Source organism: Triturus cristatus, chromosome 12 (genome assembly GCF_964204655.1).
Source record: "Triturus cristatus chromosome 12, aTriCri1.1, whole genome shotgun sequence".
Classification (NCBI taxonomy): domain Eukaryota; kingdom Metazoa; phylum Chordata; class Amphibia; order Caudata; family Salamandridae; genus Triturus; species Triturus cristatus.
Window position 1 is genome coordinate 603,161,568 of NC_140595.1, and position 18,655 is coordinate 603,180,222.

The 18,655-nt window shown below is 45.8% G+C and overlaps 1 protein-coding gene across 1 annotated transcript in view; it reads left to right on the forward strand.

Annotated features, from left to right (window-relative positions):
* Positions 1-375: 375 nt before the first annotated feature.
* COG8 (component of oligomeric golgi complex 8) overlaps positions 376-18,655 on the forward strand; it is a 66,857-nt gene continuing 48,577 nt past the window's right edge. The window contains exons 1-3 of the mRNA XM_085638742.1: positions 376-772; positions 12,696-12,903; positions 17,440-18,267. Of these exons, the coding sequence (XP_085494868.1) occupies positions 444-772; positions 12,696-12,903; positions 17,440-18,267 (1,365 nt within the window). The 5' untranslated portion in view covers positions 376-443. The remainder of the gene's footprint in view (positions 773-12,695; positions 12,904-17,439; positions 18,268-18,655) is intronic.

Genomic DNA, 18,655 nt, shown 5'->3' on the forward strand with positions numbered 1-18,655 from the left:
AATGTAAGGAGATATAGCGATGATTTGTATATAAATAGGTCATAAAAGAACTAATATAAACTTGGTTACAGTTTCGATATTTTAAATGAAAAACCATTTAAATCCATCTTTATTAAATTATTTATTGCTGTGAAAGGGAACTTGCTTTTTTTGGGCTACGTTATAATTGTGATATTAATGGTCAACGTCAGTTGTATGCCTTCACATCAGCTTCTCGGCTTACATGAAAATGTGCAATTTAGCCAACAAAGCGTTTCCAGTTTAACTTTAAAGATGGCGTCTTGCGTTACCCGTTGTGTGTGTATACGGAAGTGAGTAGTGCTGTTCTGTTAGTAGACAGGTCTTTGCTGACAGTCTAAAGATGGCGGCTCCTTTCCGTACTTCCCATTGGCTGAAAATGTACTTCCTGATTCCCTCAGTACTGTAGTTGTGACACTTGCAAGATGTCGTCGGTGGACGTGGAAGATGAGAGCATACTGGCTTCTATTTTCCGGGATAGCTTCCCGGAAAGCTGGCGGGACCAGCCGGATTTCGCGGCATATCTCCTTGAACTTAGCGGTTGCGGAGTGGAGAGGCTGAGTCGGGAGCCAGAGAGGCTGCGTGAAGAACGGGCGCAGATTCTGCAGCAGACAAGAGAATTGGCTTTCCGCAATTACAAGACTTTCATCCGTACGGCCGAATGCACAGAGGACATTTATCGCCGCTTCGGGCTGGTCGAGACAGGCGTGTCAAGCCTTTTGGGGAAGCTGCCCGGTTTCCAGGAAGGATGCAGGTACGTTGGCGACTGGGGCTCGGGTCATATTTCACAACTTCGCCTGTGCGTGAATTTTTAGACTGTGGAGCTTTGCATTCTGTGACTTGTAGTTTCATATTTCAGTTCTAAGGCTTGACCTACAAGACATAGTGAGCAAAAAGCCGTTAGCTAAAAGACCACCACTGACTGAAGCTGTTAAACATGACAGATGTTCACCTGGCAAAGTAATGAAGAGGAATGACGTGGAGAAGAAGGCTTTTTGAGTTGTAGGGGTAAGAAATAAGAGGAGTGAAGCGAAGGCATCATGCTTGGGTAGAAAAGGATAGGTAGCTACTAAATGGTGAATGAAGGGGTGTAGGGGACGTATTGTTAGAGAATACAGGTGAGACGTTTTTGGATTTCGGTTGGTGTGGATTAGGGTTCCATATTTGCAAACAGCATTTTCCAGAAACGTTGTACATAATAATAAGGTGGTATTTTGCTTCATGGACAACATAATAATTCTACAGAACTCTGACAGAAGGGTTTGGGGATAATTGGAACAATACAATGATAAGATCGTTTTTGCACCGTTGGAATTGACGCTAGTGACAATGGACTTGAGGACTATACTTTTTCAGGGGGCTTGTAGCTTCCACTTGCAGAGATGTTAGAGAAAATGAAGAAAAGTTTTCTATTACAGAAAAGGAAGCCATTGGTTTCTCGTGGGGCAGAAGATTTGTTTTAATTTTCTGTGAGGAAGTCTGTTTTGAGTGAAGATTGATCATAGCCCCCTTTCCTAACAAGAAAGTATTGGATCGCGTATTGGCTAGAGTTTCAAAATGTATACTTTTTTGTTGTTGTTGTGTGTTTTTTTTTTCTTTTACACAAGAGTACGATTTTGAAGTTGTGTATGTTCCTGGGATAAAGAATGTAACCACTGACAGTCTGAGTAGGTAGGGAGCTGTTGATTTATGTGTGGTAGAAGTGGATGACTGTGCGATGTATAAATCTGTGAAATGTATACAGGCTCCGTCAAACAGAAGTAGTGGGTACATGAAATTAAGTTGGATAATGTTTTGAGGAACATGAATTGTGGGTTAAGGATAGATGGCATAAAAAGGAGCTGACAGATCATCATTTGCCTTCTAAACCACCAGACTTGTAGCTACGACTACCGGAGCGAGACATTCAGTGTCTTCAATTGGCTAGATTATTTTGTTATGGACATAGATAGCGTTGCAGACAACTGAGTCCTTCTTCCAAAACTTTGTAAAAATTCAATAACAAAATCTTGCATTTTGACACACAACTTAATTGAGTTGTATGTGGAGATGAGCATTTGGATTTAGAAGTATACCTAACAACTTTTGGTGCAGCCAGCTCAACAGTCACCCTTTATTGCCACATACACCCTGACACTCCTCTTTACATATGCGAATGATGCATCAAAGCAACCTTTAAGTTTAATGGGTTCACCACCATAACCAAGAGGCAAGATATCTGCGGGCTTCAATATCACATTTTAAAGTTTTCTTTAAAAAAAAGTTCCACTGTAATAGTCAACCAAACGCCTAAGTCAAATAACATTTCTTCAATCAATCCATCAATCTCTATACTGTTGTTGGGGTTGTCTGCTCGCCAACCTGAAGTACAGAGGCCTCATTATCACTATATACGTCACTCTGGCTCCTCCTAACATTCCCACTCTTACAGCACTTGGTATAATGTCCTCTCTCGTTCCACAGCTTGCAGATTACGGTGGATACTAGACAGTTTCTGTCTCCAAGAAGGGAAGCAGTGTGGGTGCCACAAGCCAGCACCAGGATGCTGCCTTCACTTCTCGCTAACCTCTCAGTGCATGGGGCTTACTTACCTCAGGTTCTTAAGAGTGGTTGCTGAAGCTGAAGACTCGCCAACCGGCAAACATAAAAAAACAGAAATCTGTGAGCTAATAAAGACACTGTCGTAAGACCGTAGCACCCAGTTCCACAGGCCTTGGTTCAGTTGGTACTTAAGTGCGGCACCACCACCGGGAAAAATGCAGACAGCCCCACCACTTCCACAACCTGAACCCTGCTGGTGAGAACGGTTAAACTGGACAGGTGCTAAGGCAGGAAAAACTACAGGGGGCAAAGCCTTTGGTCTCACAATGCCCCCTAAATCCGCCCCAATCAATCCTTGTTGTTGGGGCTTCATGCCATATCTCCTCTATTACATAGTCTTTTTTTTCTCTGTTACATCTTACTATCATTGTTATAGTTGTTTAATGGTTCACTGCAGTGGATGCAGCTGAATTAAATTAAGGAGCACAGGCTTATTACTACTGACTTTCGTTCTCTCATTGGTATAGCTTGAGTAGTTTCTACCCTCAGTTTAATTCTTAGTTGTCCTTTTCTCGAGATATATATTTCCAAGAACTGCAGCACTTGGCCGATCCACCTCCTACGAAACCGGTGCCTGTGGCGGCAGCCGCTATGTTTATGTAGAAGAATCTTTCAGGCAATTCCAAAAGTAAAACAGAGGCACACCAGAGCAAAGCACAAGTATATTTTATTGTGCCCACAAACGATGCGAAGCTGAAACGGGGCGTTTTTGGATTGCCTGAAATAAATATATAATCGCCACACTCCGCTTACACTTCTCCTTGCAAAAAGAACTATTGATGGACAGAATGCAGAACAGTGTCATACATTCACCCCAGTGCAGAGATCTGGGCCTAAATCCATCGTTTTTTTGCTCACCATGCCATTCCAGTTTGAACCCAGTCATATGCAAATCAGTCTTGACCCTGTACCCAATGGGAACAGTCCAGCCCGAACTGCCAGGCCAGGTCCTACCTGGACTGAAAACAAGCATCCTAGGACCGTTTCGGGGTTTCACCCACTCTTCAACCAGGATAGCTTGATTCCATTGGCATGGAGAGCACAGGACTCACGTCTGAGCATACCCGTCCCACTTGGGGTGACAAAGGCAAAACAACTATTGATGGACAGAATGCAGAACAGTGTCATACATTCACCCCAGTACAGAGATCTGGGCCTAAATCCATCGTTTTTTTTGCTCACCATGCCATTACAGTTTGGACCCAGCCATATGCAAATCAGTCTTGACCCTGTACCCAATGGGAACAGTCCAGCCCGAACTGCCAGGCCAGGTCCTCCCTGGACTGAAAACAAGCATCCTAGGACCGATTTCGGGGTTTCGCCCCTCTTCAGCCAGGACCGATTTCGGGGTTTCGCCCCTCTTCAGCCAGGATAGCTTGATTTCATTGGCATGGAGAGCACGGGACTCGCGTCTCCTTGGGATGGAAAAAGGACTACGAACCTAGTCTTGGTGCAATTAGGTGTTTATTTCATACACATATATACATTTATATACATTTTTTTTGGTGGTTTTTTTTTAATTTTTATTTTTGGCTGCTTATTTCCGATGGTTAGGTCTATTACTTTGGCCTTTGGATTCGAATTCTTAATTGATCTTTGGATTCAAATTCTTTATCTCTCCCTCCCCCCACCATTCAGTACTAGTGCAGATAGAATGCTACTAATTTCATTTTCCTATGAATTTACTTCCATAGCTATCATCTGCTCTGTTCCTTGTTTCTGTTCTTTTATTACAGACTAAATCATTGATGGTTTCAGGGCATTATTTAGGACTGCACCCAAATTGTCTTTTTGCAGAGGTTCTGTCTGAGGTTTGGCTGCCACCACACATCTAACCTGTATTTATTTACGAACACTTGTTGAATCTGAGATAAAACCTCTCCTTGGTGATCAAAGTTCACCCGTAATTTATCCAAGAGGGTTCCTATTGATTCCATGATTTTCTCTTTTGACCCAACATAGTCGAGGCTAGAATTTGATCAGTAAAAGTATGGGGATAATTCATTTGAAGTATAGGTATCCTCATAAGTAACCTTTGAAAATGGACAGTTGTCTATTTCATTTTAATTTTTTTATCCAGTGAGAATGATACTGCAGATAATGGGCGTAAGAGCCATTTTCTTTGTTGAGCCCCTCCTCCACTAATACCTTTGGTTGCAGAAAAACTTGTTGTATTGTCCTCAGGGTTTATATTTGGGGATTACATTGAACATAGTAGCATGTCCGTCTTCCTCAAATGTAGTTTAGCCTCCATCAAGGGCTCTGGTTCAAAGTCTATTTCCACTTCCTTTTCTTTATTCCAATCTGGGCTAATTCTGCTTTCCTTTTGCACTGTCCTTCTTATTACCTGACCTATGGAACTCCTGAGTTTGTAGTCTGTTTTGAAAAATAATCTAGTATTGTACTTTTACTGGAGGTTTTCTTTAGAGCAAGTTATGTGTTTACTGTAGCGTCTTTGTCCATTGCAGTAGACAGCGATTTGCTGTAGTGAGTCTAACAGTTTCTCACTTCCCATTTCTTCACTTGTTTATTTTGTCTACCGTCAGTAATCTATCCATTATGTACCATTTTATTAAATTAACTTTTCATTAGTTTCTTAGTAATTTTATTGAATTTTCTCTTGTTTGATTCCATGTCAAACAGATGTTAGTAAGTTATTTCACACTGCCTCCCACTTGGGCTTAATTCCTCAGTCATTTTCCAGATATTTATTTACTATAGTCAACTGGGCTCTTTTTTTCATTCCTCATTCCTTCATTTCCTTATTGAGTGCATCCTATTTCTTTTGATGACCTCCCACACCAAAACTGGTTGACGGTGCAATATTTTTTATTTCTAATATCTACTAAGTTGCCTGCGATGGTCACCACACCTGGCAAAATCTGACTCCGTGCTTATTACTCAGATCTCTGTACTTTGCACACAAGGCAAACCTCTAGCTCATGAAATCGTTTCACACAATCATTAATAATCCGCTTTATCCGCCTTGACATGCAGGCATCCAGTCAGTTACTACCATGAATATTATTGTCTCTTTTTATCTGAGCATTTAGGGTGGGTGTAGACAGTTGACACAATGAGAGAACCACAAAACTTCACTACAAATGTTTTTCATATATTCTATTAATATGAGTACATCCAATAGCTAGCAGTTCACAGCCATAGTCCAATTCAGCGCAGATCTAAATTCAGACTCTCCACAGGGCTTTCATACCAATCAAACACAGCCAGACTCATCATTGCTCTCTTCCTAGAAACCCTTAGTTCATCTAGTCCAGTTGCATTTGCATTAGCATTCTCCGGCTCTGAATCGGTGTATATCAGTGTGAGGATGCAAATATCTCAAACCGCACTGACCTCAGCCTTCTTTCTGGGTGGTATGGCATGGTCTGGGTGCTGTCTGCTTCACATCCTGCTGCTCACTCGCCTCACTTCTCAGCTTCCCAAATTGTAGGGGAGCCCAGTGGAGTACACACTAGCAGTGCCACCAGCTGCCAAACATTTGCTAGCAACCAGTTGTTCTACAACTGGAAGGCGAACGGAAAGCGGGCATGAGCACGGCCAGTCGTCTGAGTGAAGGAGGAGGGGGGCATTGTCATAAGTGCAGTCCTGTTCTCAGTGTGCATGATTGTTAGCTGTGCTAATGCACATACAATCCAACAAATGTGAAAGTGAATGCATAGCACACAGTCCTTGTTTAGGGCGGTGTGTAATACCATGATTGTCCCAGTGTCTTAGAAGTACTCCTTACTTTACCCCGTTTTTAATAAGGAGTAAATTAGCTTCTATCTTTTTACCAACTGTTGGACCTGAGAGATCCATGTGGGAAGATGTTTGTATGACCATTATTATGCTCCCTGGCCTACTGGGTATTAGACCTCACTTTTTGCTTGTGTTTCAAGTGGAAGCTGGCTCTTTAAATAGTGCCACATTAATCAAGAAGAGGGAGAGAAAGAGGTACGTAGTGGACCTTGCCTTCTTTATCAAATAGATAATCAAAAGAGATCAACTAGAAAGCTTAAACTGATATCCTTCCAGATGTAGTATTCCTTAAGGGAAAAGATTTACTTTTCTTAAAATAACCCTCACCCACGAAAAGGTACCTTGGTGGCATGCTTCATCATCGGGTACTTCCAGCTCCGCTGCGGGACAGGGCGTGCTGCAACCGACCGAGATGTGGGAGCACTTTCTGGAAGGTGTAGGCTGTATTACTAAAATATAGGAGTGGAAGGGTCAGTGAGATAATGAACAACAATTCTAAAAAATACCTGGCCACTAGGGACCTAAACTTTATTGAATCCTGTGGCTGGTATTGTTAAAAACGGGGGTGTTGGAGGTGCACAATATAATGTATGTGTTACTCCGGGTCTACATTTTTCAAGCCTTTGACTTTATATAGTGGACCAAAGGAGGTACACAGTGTAAAGATTCCAGGCAAATCCCTAAGGAATTGCACAGGATCAAATCACACCCCAACTGCTCTCTTGTGGTAGTGTGGGCGAGCAGTTGGGCATATCAGAGGGTAGTGCTAAGCTTTGATTGTACACACAAAGGCAGTCAGTGAGACACACCCAATAAAGAGATCCGACACCAATTTTCAACAAGCATTGGCATAGCCAATAAGTCTCGCCTTTGGGACCTTATAAGTACTTAGTTATGCAGCACAATATCCCTGGTGCAACAACATCAACTGTTACATGGCTAAACACTTAAACGGTCCCAAAGGCGAGACCTATTGGCTATGTCTAAGTGAGATTCAAAATGTGATCGTTTATATTATGGTGGTGTTAGCATTGTATGGCACATGTAGTATAATGTCATACCTTGTGAGTTGTTCGAGGTGTGGTGCAAGTCATGCTATGCTGTGTGGTTCGGTGCTGGACCAGCCCCAAGACTGTGCCAATCCCGGGTGCGGTATAATCGGTCATGTTGGTCACCAATATTATATTGAATGAGATGGAAGAGTGGGGTATTCGTGAGGTACAGCTTGGTGGCATTTAATTTGATTGACAATTTCACATGCTTGTAAACAGTTTGTGTGGCGTTGCAAGCTATGTGGCGTGTATGTGCTGCTTTGGACATTGATGTGTTTTTTATTTTTTGTCTGACTTGTTCTGGCTGTTTGTTACATTTGTATTGCATTTAAGTAGTTCTTTCTAACGCGGTCTGTTACGTGAAAAAAACACGTTCATTTAGATGTGGCAATCCTAGGTTCCAACGAATGAACACATTAACAGTTGTTTCCCATGAAAGAACAGATTGGTGTCGTCTCGGCTGTCACAGCCGATCAGTCTTTACAGCTGAAGTGGAAAGGGTTCTGGCTTGTGCACTCCTTCACGTTCCGTGGTGACCCCAAGGCTGCGGGGGTGGCCGGCCATCGGACTAATGTCGTGGCTCCGGTGATGGCTTTTAGGGAAGCTGCCGTCCAGAAGGCAAGGGGGGAGCTGTGCTTGTTTAAATGGCCTAACCTCTGCAGCGGGATGGGAGAGAAGCTTGGACCACCTGCTTCATGGCTGCACTGTGGAGCCTGAGGGGAGGTGATCTCAAGGGCATATCCATATTCAGGGGGCACAGGAGTGGTGTGGGGCCTAGAGAGAGAGACAGAGCTAGGAATCTAAGGTAATATAGACTGCAACAGGAAGGGAAGTGGGCTGGTCGAGAAGAGTAATCGGTCAGTGTACTTCTTGCTGGATGCAATGGTTTTATTGTTCCATTATATGGCAGCCAATCCTGTTCTCAGTCACGAGCAGCACGGAGTTCCTAGGACCTCCTACTAATGGTCATGGCCATTAGCCGGTACACCCAACGCATGCTTCATTCGTGTACACTCCTTGTACTCCTGAAAAGTGCACACATGAGGTGCACACTTAATACAAAACACCCAGTGCCGCCTGGACGTGCCTTTCCCCGTGCTTCTTTGAAGCACTTTAGGCCCAGCACCAGCTACACTCTGCTCCTTCAGCCCTTGTTGTGTCTGCTGCCGTTTTCTAACGTGCCCTGCTCGGTTATGCTGAATTCTGTTCCATTTGCTGTCAGGCTCCACACAAGACTGTTTACCTGTGCACATGGTGCCGTCAGTTTACCCATGTGCATGATGATCCTTGTTGGTCTTCTGGCGGGGGAAGGCACACACTCATCGGTCTGCATGCACAGATTCCTGCACATGGTGGGTGTACACCAGGCCCCTGGTGCACCTTTCTAAAGGTAGGATGGTGGGGCGTGGAGAACAGGGAGCCTGAGGGTCTCACCTCTACATAAAGATGTGCACGGAGTGAGAGCAATACACGCTGTGCGCTGCGAGGGATCCATTTCAAGAACACCGGCAGAGGGGTATCTGGTTGCACAGAGGAAGCCGCCGTTCAATAGCGCAGGAGGCCATACTGGGAACCGAGTTACTCGCTTATACAGTGTATCACCGAAGGCAGCGGTGAGAAGAAAGGGGCAGCAGTGGGCGCTGCGGGGGGCCCCCAGCTTCTGGGATCAGTGGACACTGAGCACTGCTGGAGGAACAGAATCAGCTGCTAGGGGGAGGTGGCAATCTGTGCAGCCTTAAACTGCTCCAGGGCTGGAGTTACTGCGGCCACTCGAGTAGCATGCAGCTGTGTTCATGGATGGCGCCCCAAACGCAGCGATTCTCCCCCATCTGCTGCCACCCTGAAGCAGGCAACTCTCATGCACAGGTCCAGAGGGGCAGGCCGTTCACCAGGAGCAGGGCTGTGAATGGAGAGACGAGGCCAGGCAGCATTCAGACGCCGCCAAGCCGCGGGCAGCTCTCATTCATCCTGAAGGCTGAGAGACGCACTGGTCTAACAAGCGCGGAGAATGCGCTAATGAAAAACACATGACGGCTGGGGTGAGAGCGGAAGGAACAAGCGCGGCGAACGGGCTAATTAAAATCAGATGGCTCCCCTGCTCGTAACCATAGGCCGTTGCCGGATACATTTCCTGGGAAAGGTGGGACATGCACCCTCCTTTGCCCAATTGCATGCTGTCTTTTTTTAGAAAGACGCGCGCAAAGCCCAATCGAAAAAACACACAAAAAAAACCACGCACAAGCGAGTGATTTCAAGAGGTCGTTTTCCTAGAGCAGCGCACGCACACTGTGCTAGGCTCGACCTAAAAATAACACGTACTTTTATATAAATTTAGATACCAAGATCATGGGAATCGGGTAGGTACTTTTCGATTTCATTTTCACTTTTCAAAAGTGGATATTGCAATTTCTGGATTGGTAATGTTATCCTAAAGAGGAAAAACATGTATTGCATTCGGGTACTTAGCAGTGACTTAAAGGACTGTTCTTCATGACCTAAGGTGAGTAAGGGGCAAGGTCGCACCAACAGGTCACCTTACGAGGCTCTGGGGCGTCCGTGTACAGAGGTGTGTCACAGTGTCAGGTGTCCCATTCATTTCAATGGGAGAACAGTCCACTTACAAAGAGACTGCAGATAGGGACTGGGGCACCACTCTGGGGGAACCCCAGGGGGGTCCAATCCTTGAGATCCTTGGGGAATTAGGGACACTGTTTGTCCACTTCTCCTCGGACTCTGTGGCTCTGCTGCAGTGGTGTCTTATGGCGTTGTGATTCTGTGCTAGAGTCACTAGCGGATGGCGGAGGCTTGCAGAAAGAGGCTGCAGGCGGTGATTGGAAGTCCAGTCCGGGCAAACCCAAGGAGGGGCTTAGCTCTTTTGGGTCTGGGCACCTTATTGGCACAGTCACCTCCCTTGGACTCGGGCGCGCAGGTGGATAGGTGCTTCGAGACATCTGGTGGCGGCGGTCATAGAGTCACTCTTGGTCTTTGTTTCTGTTGCAGAGGGGCAAACAGGACAGCTTGGCCACTCTTGACGTGGGTCTCACTGTCCCTGAAGTCCCTCGATTTGCAGGTCGGTCTTCCTTGGTGTTGGTGTCTGATCTGGGCACAACAAGCTTAGGCAGCAGCAAGTGGTCCAGTACCCCAGGGATTGGTACTGTGCAACTTCGCTCGGTCCTGGCGTCATCACACTTGGAGGGAGGACTGATCTGACCTGTATGAGCACTGCCACCTCTTCCTGGGTGGCTGCTGCGTTGGTGGTCCCCGTAGGCGGCAGGTCGGTGTACCGGGTCTTGCTCTTTTGGTGCCTGTGGCTGCATGCTATAGCTCCTCTACTCCAATGGAGTTTGACAATTTGCGAAGCGTGGGCAGCCTGGTTTCCTGAGGTCTGCCAGTGGCAGGACGAATCAGTTGCTCTACGAGGGTTGGTGCAGCAGGCAGGCCGGCAGGGTTGGTTCCAATTTGGTCGTGCTCCTCGGTTCTTGGGTCAGCAGTCTTCTTTTTTTTGTCCACTTCTTCTTTTGGTGCATAGAAATCTGAAGTCCTGGTATCAGGGGGTCCCCTAAATACTCAATTTAGGGACGCTAAGGAGAGTACATGGTAGTAGCTAATGTGCTACTTACCCCTGGGGTCATTGCATCCTCTAGATGACCTGTCCCAGAATTTCTATTTCCACCATCACACAATATGGTGGAATTTCTAAATTCGTGTTCACGTCAGGTTTTGTCATCCTAGAGGTGTGTCCAGCCTGGCAGCGTAACACACCTCCTGCAGTGGCAAATGTTCTGGCACCATATGGGCCGTAGGTGGGCATCCCATCACCTCTGACCTCCCTGTCTTGGAATGCATTATGTAGCTGGGGAACTCGTTTTTGCCAGTGCCCAGTACGCACTTTAAAATTGCTGTCTGCTCACTTGCAATATCTAGTAATATAACTAAACATCACAGGGGCATCTCTGCTTATGCAGATATGTCCTCACATAAAACATAATGCACCCTGCCGTAGGGCTCCAAGGTCTGCTGTACGGGAGACTTGCATATATTAAATGCAGTGACTTTGGCATGACACACAGGAATGTGTCATGTCATGTTTGCACTCATGGTTTGCACCATGTCACATCCTGCAATGGTGGTCTGTGTGGAATTTGTATGTGGGTCTCTTAGGATGGCATAAGATATGCTGCAACACTTAAGGGAACCTCTTTAATACCTATGCCCTAGGTACCTGGGGTCCTATTTATTAGGGACATACAGGGGTGCTAAAGTCCTTTGCTAATTGTAGCACAATTAGACAACACCTTGTATTAGGGAAGGAGCACTGGAACTGAGGTCTGGTTAGTAGGTCTTAGTGCACTGACAGTCGAAAGCCAGCATCGAGTAACTAAAAAGTGTGGCAAAAACTTTGTGGGGGGGGGGGGGGAGAGGGTAACACTAACAAAAGTACAGTTCTCTATAGGAGCTTTCACTTTGGATTGAGTGCTGTCTTTCTCACCCCTTGTGCAAACAGCAGTAGAGAAGTGTTTGATGCTGTTGTATTTAATTTTTGGGAATTTATCTACTGACTTTGATCAGGTCAATTGTCTTTTGCTGAGGGCCAGTATGAGAGATTGGGTATCCACGGTCGTAACTTCTTATGGAATACATGCTCTTTACACAGGCACTTGGTTCAGAAAAGGTCATGGAGAAGATTATCAACTTTCAAGGCAATTTGTGACCTGCTATGGATTCAAGCAACATTTCTGCACTGTTCCCAGTTTGAGCAATTCAGTTATTAAAGAACATCAACTATACAGTTAGATCAGTGATGGGCAGGTAGAGGGGGAAAAAAGGAAACAGCATGATGAATGTCTGGGTTTATTTAAGAAGATCGGTTCCTTGACACATGCTGTATCTTTTTTAAATTACATTTTCTATGACCTGTAGTATAGCAAATGATGGTTCATTCTGCTTAATTCTTAGGAAACGAACATGCTCCATATTTATAAAACAGTGCCTCCATTTACATGACGGTTGGCAGCAGTCCGTACTTTTGATTGTTTTACAATGATAATGTGTAACAAAAAATACAGAAAGGCAAAAGCCAAACTGCTTTTAACAATGTTTTAGGCATTCTCTTTATGCAATCAATCGGGTGGTGTGAGGATGTATGATCAGAAAATCATTGAGATTCTTTTTCACATACGTGTATACGTTTTAGGTACATTTGATGGTCAGTATTTACGTAAGACAAGACCTAGCCCATTTTGCTTATCTAATTGTTTGCAGGAAGTTTGTGAAACGAGCAGAGGAGATTGGCTCGAGCAGGCGGATGAACACCCTCACCTTGAACAGGCACACCGAGATACTTGAAATCTTGGAGATCCCTCAGCTCATGGACACGTGTGTCCGGAATGGCTACTATGAGGAGGCACTGGAGCTTGCTGCATATGTCCGTAGGCTAGAGAAAAAGCATTCCACCATCCCGGTGATACAGGCAAGCGCAGTGAACACATTTTGTCTTCCCTCCTGTCTTTCATGTGACTTGTGTTTGTGCCTCTCATTTGTTATAATTCCAACTCAATAGTGGAATACCAGGGTCCTTATTTTTGTCTACTTTTTACTTAAATATCTATTTTAAATGGCTTTTAATTTTAATTTACTTGTTTTCAAAAGCAGAATGTCAATTTAAAGCTTTATGGCCAAAAACACTGTTCACTAGCCCCGGCAGCCAGTTCTTTGCACTCTGTGCTGTTGTGCCAGTTTACTTCCCTCCTATGGTCATCACGCTTACCTGTCTGAATAGGCCAGTGTGTTTTTAGGCTAGGGAGGGAGAGCATGCGTTTGTCTTTCTGCAGTGTTAACATGGCCTAACATTTTTCAAAATTAATGTCATCTTTATTAATTTCTTTCTTTTAATCCTGCTCCTCTCAGGTAGAGTCCCATGTATATTTTATGACTGAATCAACCCGAAAGGAAAGAAATCTTACAATCACAGACATAAGACCGCCGAGTAAGACTTATTTTACATTCTGATTCGGAAATCTTACTGCACAGCTACATAGAGTTCACAGGATCAGACTGTTGCACCATTCTTATATGCCGAGTCCTCTTATAGAAGTAGTGATAATATAAAGGGTTTAGCAATAGATTATGACATTGAAGTAATTAAATAACCGCCTTAGCAGCGAGGGCTCTCTGATGCCAAATAACCAAAATATGCATTTTTCCCGTCAACCTTGGCACTGGTTTACTCTCTTATCAGCTGTAGATATATTTAAACAATGCAATATTTATGTCTGACACATAAGCTTGAATTTTCCTGAGAATAAATACAGATGTGTTGCAGAAATGTCTGTAAGATAAACGAGGAGCTCAATTTCACTAAACCTATGATTGTAATTTACCGGGGGAAAAAATTATTTGCTTTCTATGACACCAGATTTTCACTTTAATTACATGCACGTTTGGTTCCAAACATCAGCTTATAATTTTTACCAAAAGTCACATCTATTACTCATACATCAGCAGATTCTGTGTTTCATATCCATTTCATCATCATCAACAAGCACCAGGGCTGCCCATCGTATGCTAAGGATTTTCACCACCATTGTTGTAGGTGTTTTTTGTTGTTGTTTTTTTTTTTTTTGGTTGAGTTTTATATAGCGCAAACTAGACCCGAAGGTATCGGAGTGCTTTACATGAGCACTAGTTACGTTACAGACGGACACATTCATGCATTTTTGTTAGACACGGAGATTAAGTGATTTGCCCAAAATCACAAGATGTTGAGCGTCCCGTCCCAGACTCGAACCCGGTTCCCTAGCTCTGAGGTCAACCGCCCTACCCGTTAGGCCACATCCTCTCCCCAGTCAGAGGTTAGTCAGAATTTAGTCAAGAATGGCCTCAGTGGGAGGAGGAGCCAAGATGGCGACCGAGACGGCAGCGTAGACTCCCGGCTCCGTGAACCTCCGCATCCCGCACGGATATCCTGCCTGAGATCCTCAACCTGTACTACGTGGTCGTGTTTCTGAAGGAGAGGGGCTCCCGACTGTGTGACTCCGAGGTTTCTAGCCGTGCTATCGCCGGAGAAAACTGCATCGGAACTTTACGGCCTGTGCGGCCCTGGAGCCGGGACATCGAGTGGACGCCGTGGCCGGGTGGCAGTGCGACAACAGCGGCCGGTGGTGACTGGGTGGAGTCGGCCCACCGGAGCGGTGCCAAACTCGGCCTACATTTCAGCGTGGTCGCTTCTACTGCCCAGTGTAGCTGACCGAGTGCATGACCGGGGGTGCAAATCTTAGATCCTCCGGTGACTGCCCCTGCCTTGCTGGTGAGCTGCCCGGCCGCCGTCCGTATCCTGCCCCGATCATTGCGGGCCGCCCCCGGATTTCTACGGGAGCTGGTCCGTGGTGGGGACGACTGTTGCCCGTGACCACGGATAGTTTTTTGCCTGCCCCCGGAACCCGGTCACCCGCGACGTGGTCATCGCGACGCTTGTCCCGGGGTCCCGGCCCCGGTGAGGGTCGGGCATACTTGGCGGCCATCTTGGGTCGATGAAGCCTACCATCCTGTCGCTGGGCCGCAGCGGGCCTGTGAGCGTACGATTATTGGGAGTGTGGCGGCGAGATCACAGAGAGCTGAGCTGGGGTACGGCGACCTCCTCGAGGCTCTTGGTACTCTTCACTCCTCCTTGGTTCATGGTTTCGTGATCTTGGGGAGTAAGCTCGATGGTGTGGCGTCGGAGTTGGGGCAGTGGCGGCCCGCCTGTCCGCACGAACACAGAGTCTACCCACACTGCGCGCAGGAGGACGCTGTGGCGGCCACCCCTGAGGTTAGTACACGACTGGACGCCCCGGCCAGTGTGCTACAGTGTGTTCGACCTTCTGAGGGCCTGATCTGTCCCGGAGGCGTTGGACCTGAGTGGGATGTGGTGGCCTCATCCCGTGCATGCCCTCCTGCGACCCAGAGACAACTCCAGCAACTAATGTCTGCTTTGGCTGCTTCTGCCTTCCTGAACCTTGCGTGCAGTGCAGATCCTGGGGCAGCACTGGGAAGCCTGTTTCCTCACGCGGCGGACTGTGTTGATGCTCAGAGACTTCCACCCCGCCTGTGTGCGTCGCTTCTCTGTCGTTGTTGGACATTCCTCTGCCTAGAAACATTGGGTATGGTGCTGGGTCGAGGGGGTTGGCATGGGCAGAATTCCACAGAGTGGTCAGGGATGAGGCTGGCCCCTCGGGGGTGGTCGCCTAGTGGACGGGCGGGCTTGGGGTGGTGTGCTCTCCTGACATGGCTACTGGCACAATAGGTGCATAATGCTCCCCATCGTGGTTTGAGAAGATTGTTTTTGTGCTGTTCCTTGTTCACTTTAGGGGAACCTTACCGTGCGGGAGGGAGAAGCCGGGGGTCTGTTATGAAGGCCCTCCTCCAGTTTATAAATACTTTCTCTACCCCCCCGTCTGGTGGGGGTCCTTTCCTACTTCTTTTTCCCTATTCTCCTACATTTCGGGTCTGGTTCCAGGGCGACAGGCACACTGCTGGGGGGGGGGGGGCGTACTCATCTGCAGAGGTGCAGGGTGGGGGGTTGGGGGAGGGGATTCTGTATTCTTTCATCTTTTTTCCATGGCCTCCTTTTTCTTCTCTGATTCTTTTTGTTTTTCTTTTTCTGGGATCAGCGTGATACACCTCCTTTTGCTATGCCTCGTTGCCGTTCCATGTGTTCACAACTTCAGGGGTGTTCTTGGGGAGTTCTGGCGGGGGACTGCGGGCGCAACTGTATACTATGTTTTTCCCCATCCTGATGTTCTTGTGTTTGCGCCATTGACCGAATAGATTGCTGTAAATCGCTAACGTTTATTACTCTGCATAACCGTGATCGTTGTTTTTTAAAATTGCTTGTCACCTGATCTTTCTGCTTTGTTTCATCATAAAATGAAAACCTCTTTCTCCTGGTGCCCTACTCACGCTGTTCACAGTATTAGCAGTACGATTTTGCTCCCCGAAGTGCTGCCTGTGTTTATACTTGTCGTTATTGCTATGATTGCTTAGCGGCCGGCCCTGGGGGGTTGTAGGCCCATACTTGTTCTTATTGAACTGTTAATAAAGGTTTTCAAAAAAAAAAAAAAAAAAAAAAGAATGGCCTCAGTTAGTCAAAGATCGCCATCATTGTGTCATTGCCACTAATATGCAACGGACAGCCACGTCTAAGTTGAATACCCATGATATGTCAAGTCTGGATACCATTCTGATTAGGATAACCCGTATGGTGAAAATAACAGCGATGGTATATCATGAATGAATGAGTAATCTGCCTGGTGTAGCCATAATATGTCAAGGATGGGCCGTTGCTATGCCAGGTATAGCCAGAATGTTATTAAGAATGGTCACAATATTTCATTGATGGGTGTCTATTATGCTAGAGATAATAGAATGTCATCAGACTATTTCACACTATGTAGAGTATGTCACCAGGATGGGATATTATGCAACTATGCACAATGTTGTCAAGAATGGCCACAGTATGGCATAGATGGGCCATTATTGTGCCAGATGGTCTCAAAGCCCATAAAATATCCTATATAACATACATTGCTTCCTCAAAGCATACACATATATGTAGACATCCATTCATGCACACATACTCTCAGATATACACAAATATGCACATGTAGACTCTCCCAGTTTATTTTGATAGTACAGGTAGTGCTGCAGGCTGTCCTTTACTGATTCTATCCTGGCGCATGCCAAGAAGGAACAGCACAGCAAAGGTGAAAGCGGTCATGATCAACAGCTGTCTGTTATCCATCTCCTGAGCAGCATGGATGTGTGGAGCTCTTTGTCTGTCTGCTCCCTACCATGCCTGATTAGCTACAATATCAGTTGAAACACTGTACTACACACGTTTTAGATTGTAGATTGTATTAAGCAAGTGGTACAATACACCAGCATTACAAAAACGTTTTACTTGTGTATGTGGTGCCTATGGCAGTGATTTTTTAATATTAAAACTTTTTTCTTTTGCTGTTGTTTACAGGGAATTGTCAATGAGGTACGTCAGTCAGCACAGCTAATGCTGAACCAACTTGTGCAGCAGCTACGCACCAATATTCAGCTGCCAGCCTGCCTGCGTGTCATTGGCTACTTGCGCAGGATGGATGTCTTCACTGAAGCTGAACTACGCATCAAGTTCTTGCAATGCCGGGATGCCTGGCTCCGTTCCATCCAGAGTTCCATCGCTGAGGATGATCCTTACTTTCACATTACCAAAACCATAGAGACATGCCGTGTGCATCTATTTGACATAATCACCCAGTACCGAGCCATCTTCTCTGATGAGGACTCTTTGATGCTGCCTCCGTCTAGCGACCATGCTGTCAATGACAGTGCTATCTTCCATGGCTGGGTACTTCAGAAGGTCTCAGAATTTCTACTAAGCCTGGAGAGGGATCTGCAGCGAGGTGTAGGAGCACGCTTAGACTCACTGCTTGGCCAGTGTATGTACTTTGGGCTTTCTTTCAGCCGGGTTGGTGCTGACTTTCGTGGGCAATTAACACCAATTTTTCAGCGAGTTGCCCTTCAAAGCTTTGCACGGGCGACCCACGAAGCAGTAGATAAGTTTCAGGAGGAGATGAATTTGTATACACTGACTTCGGCCCCGTCTGTTCTAGGTAGTACCTTACCGCCTGCGATCGTTCCCACTAACCAACCTGGCACCCTGCAACCACCAATGGTGCTTTTGGACTTCCCACCTCTTGCATGTTTCCTCAACAATTTTCTTACAGCGTTCAATGACCTTCGCCTCTGTTGCCCCATTGCCCTAACTCAGGATGTGACAACTTACTTGGAGGGTGCCCTGGAGAAGGTACAATACATGTGATACTTTAATGTTTTTTCTTTAAAAACTTAAACATTTTTCTGGGTATTGTTTGAGTTTCATAGTAATGCACATATATCCGGAGAAATGGAAAAAAACAACTTGTGTTATAACATGCAAACCAGTTTGCCAAATCAGACTGTCTGATAACGTAAGCCATGACCACCATTGAAGTGAACCATATCACATTTTGTTTAACCTAGACGGTGAAAGCTGCTTATGTTAATTCAGATTTGTTTGGCCGTTCATGAAATGAACCATGCCCATTAATGTTACCATAGCATACATTTTCTTAAACTACCATATATTAATTGAGGTAGAGGTTGGGCAATTTCCATAATTGGGCTATCGGTAATCTAGCAGTCAGCGACATGTG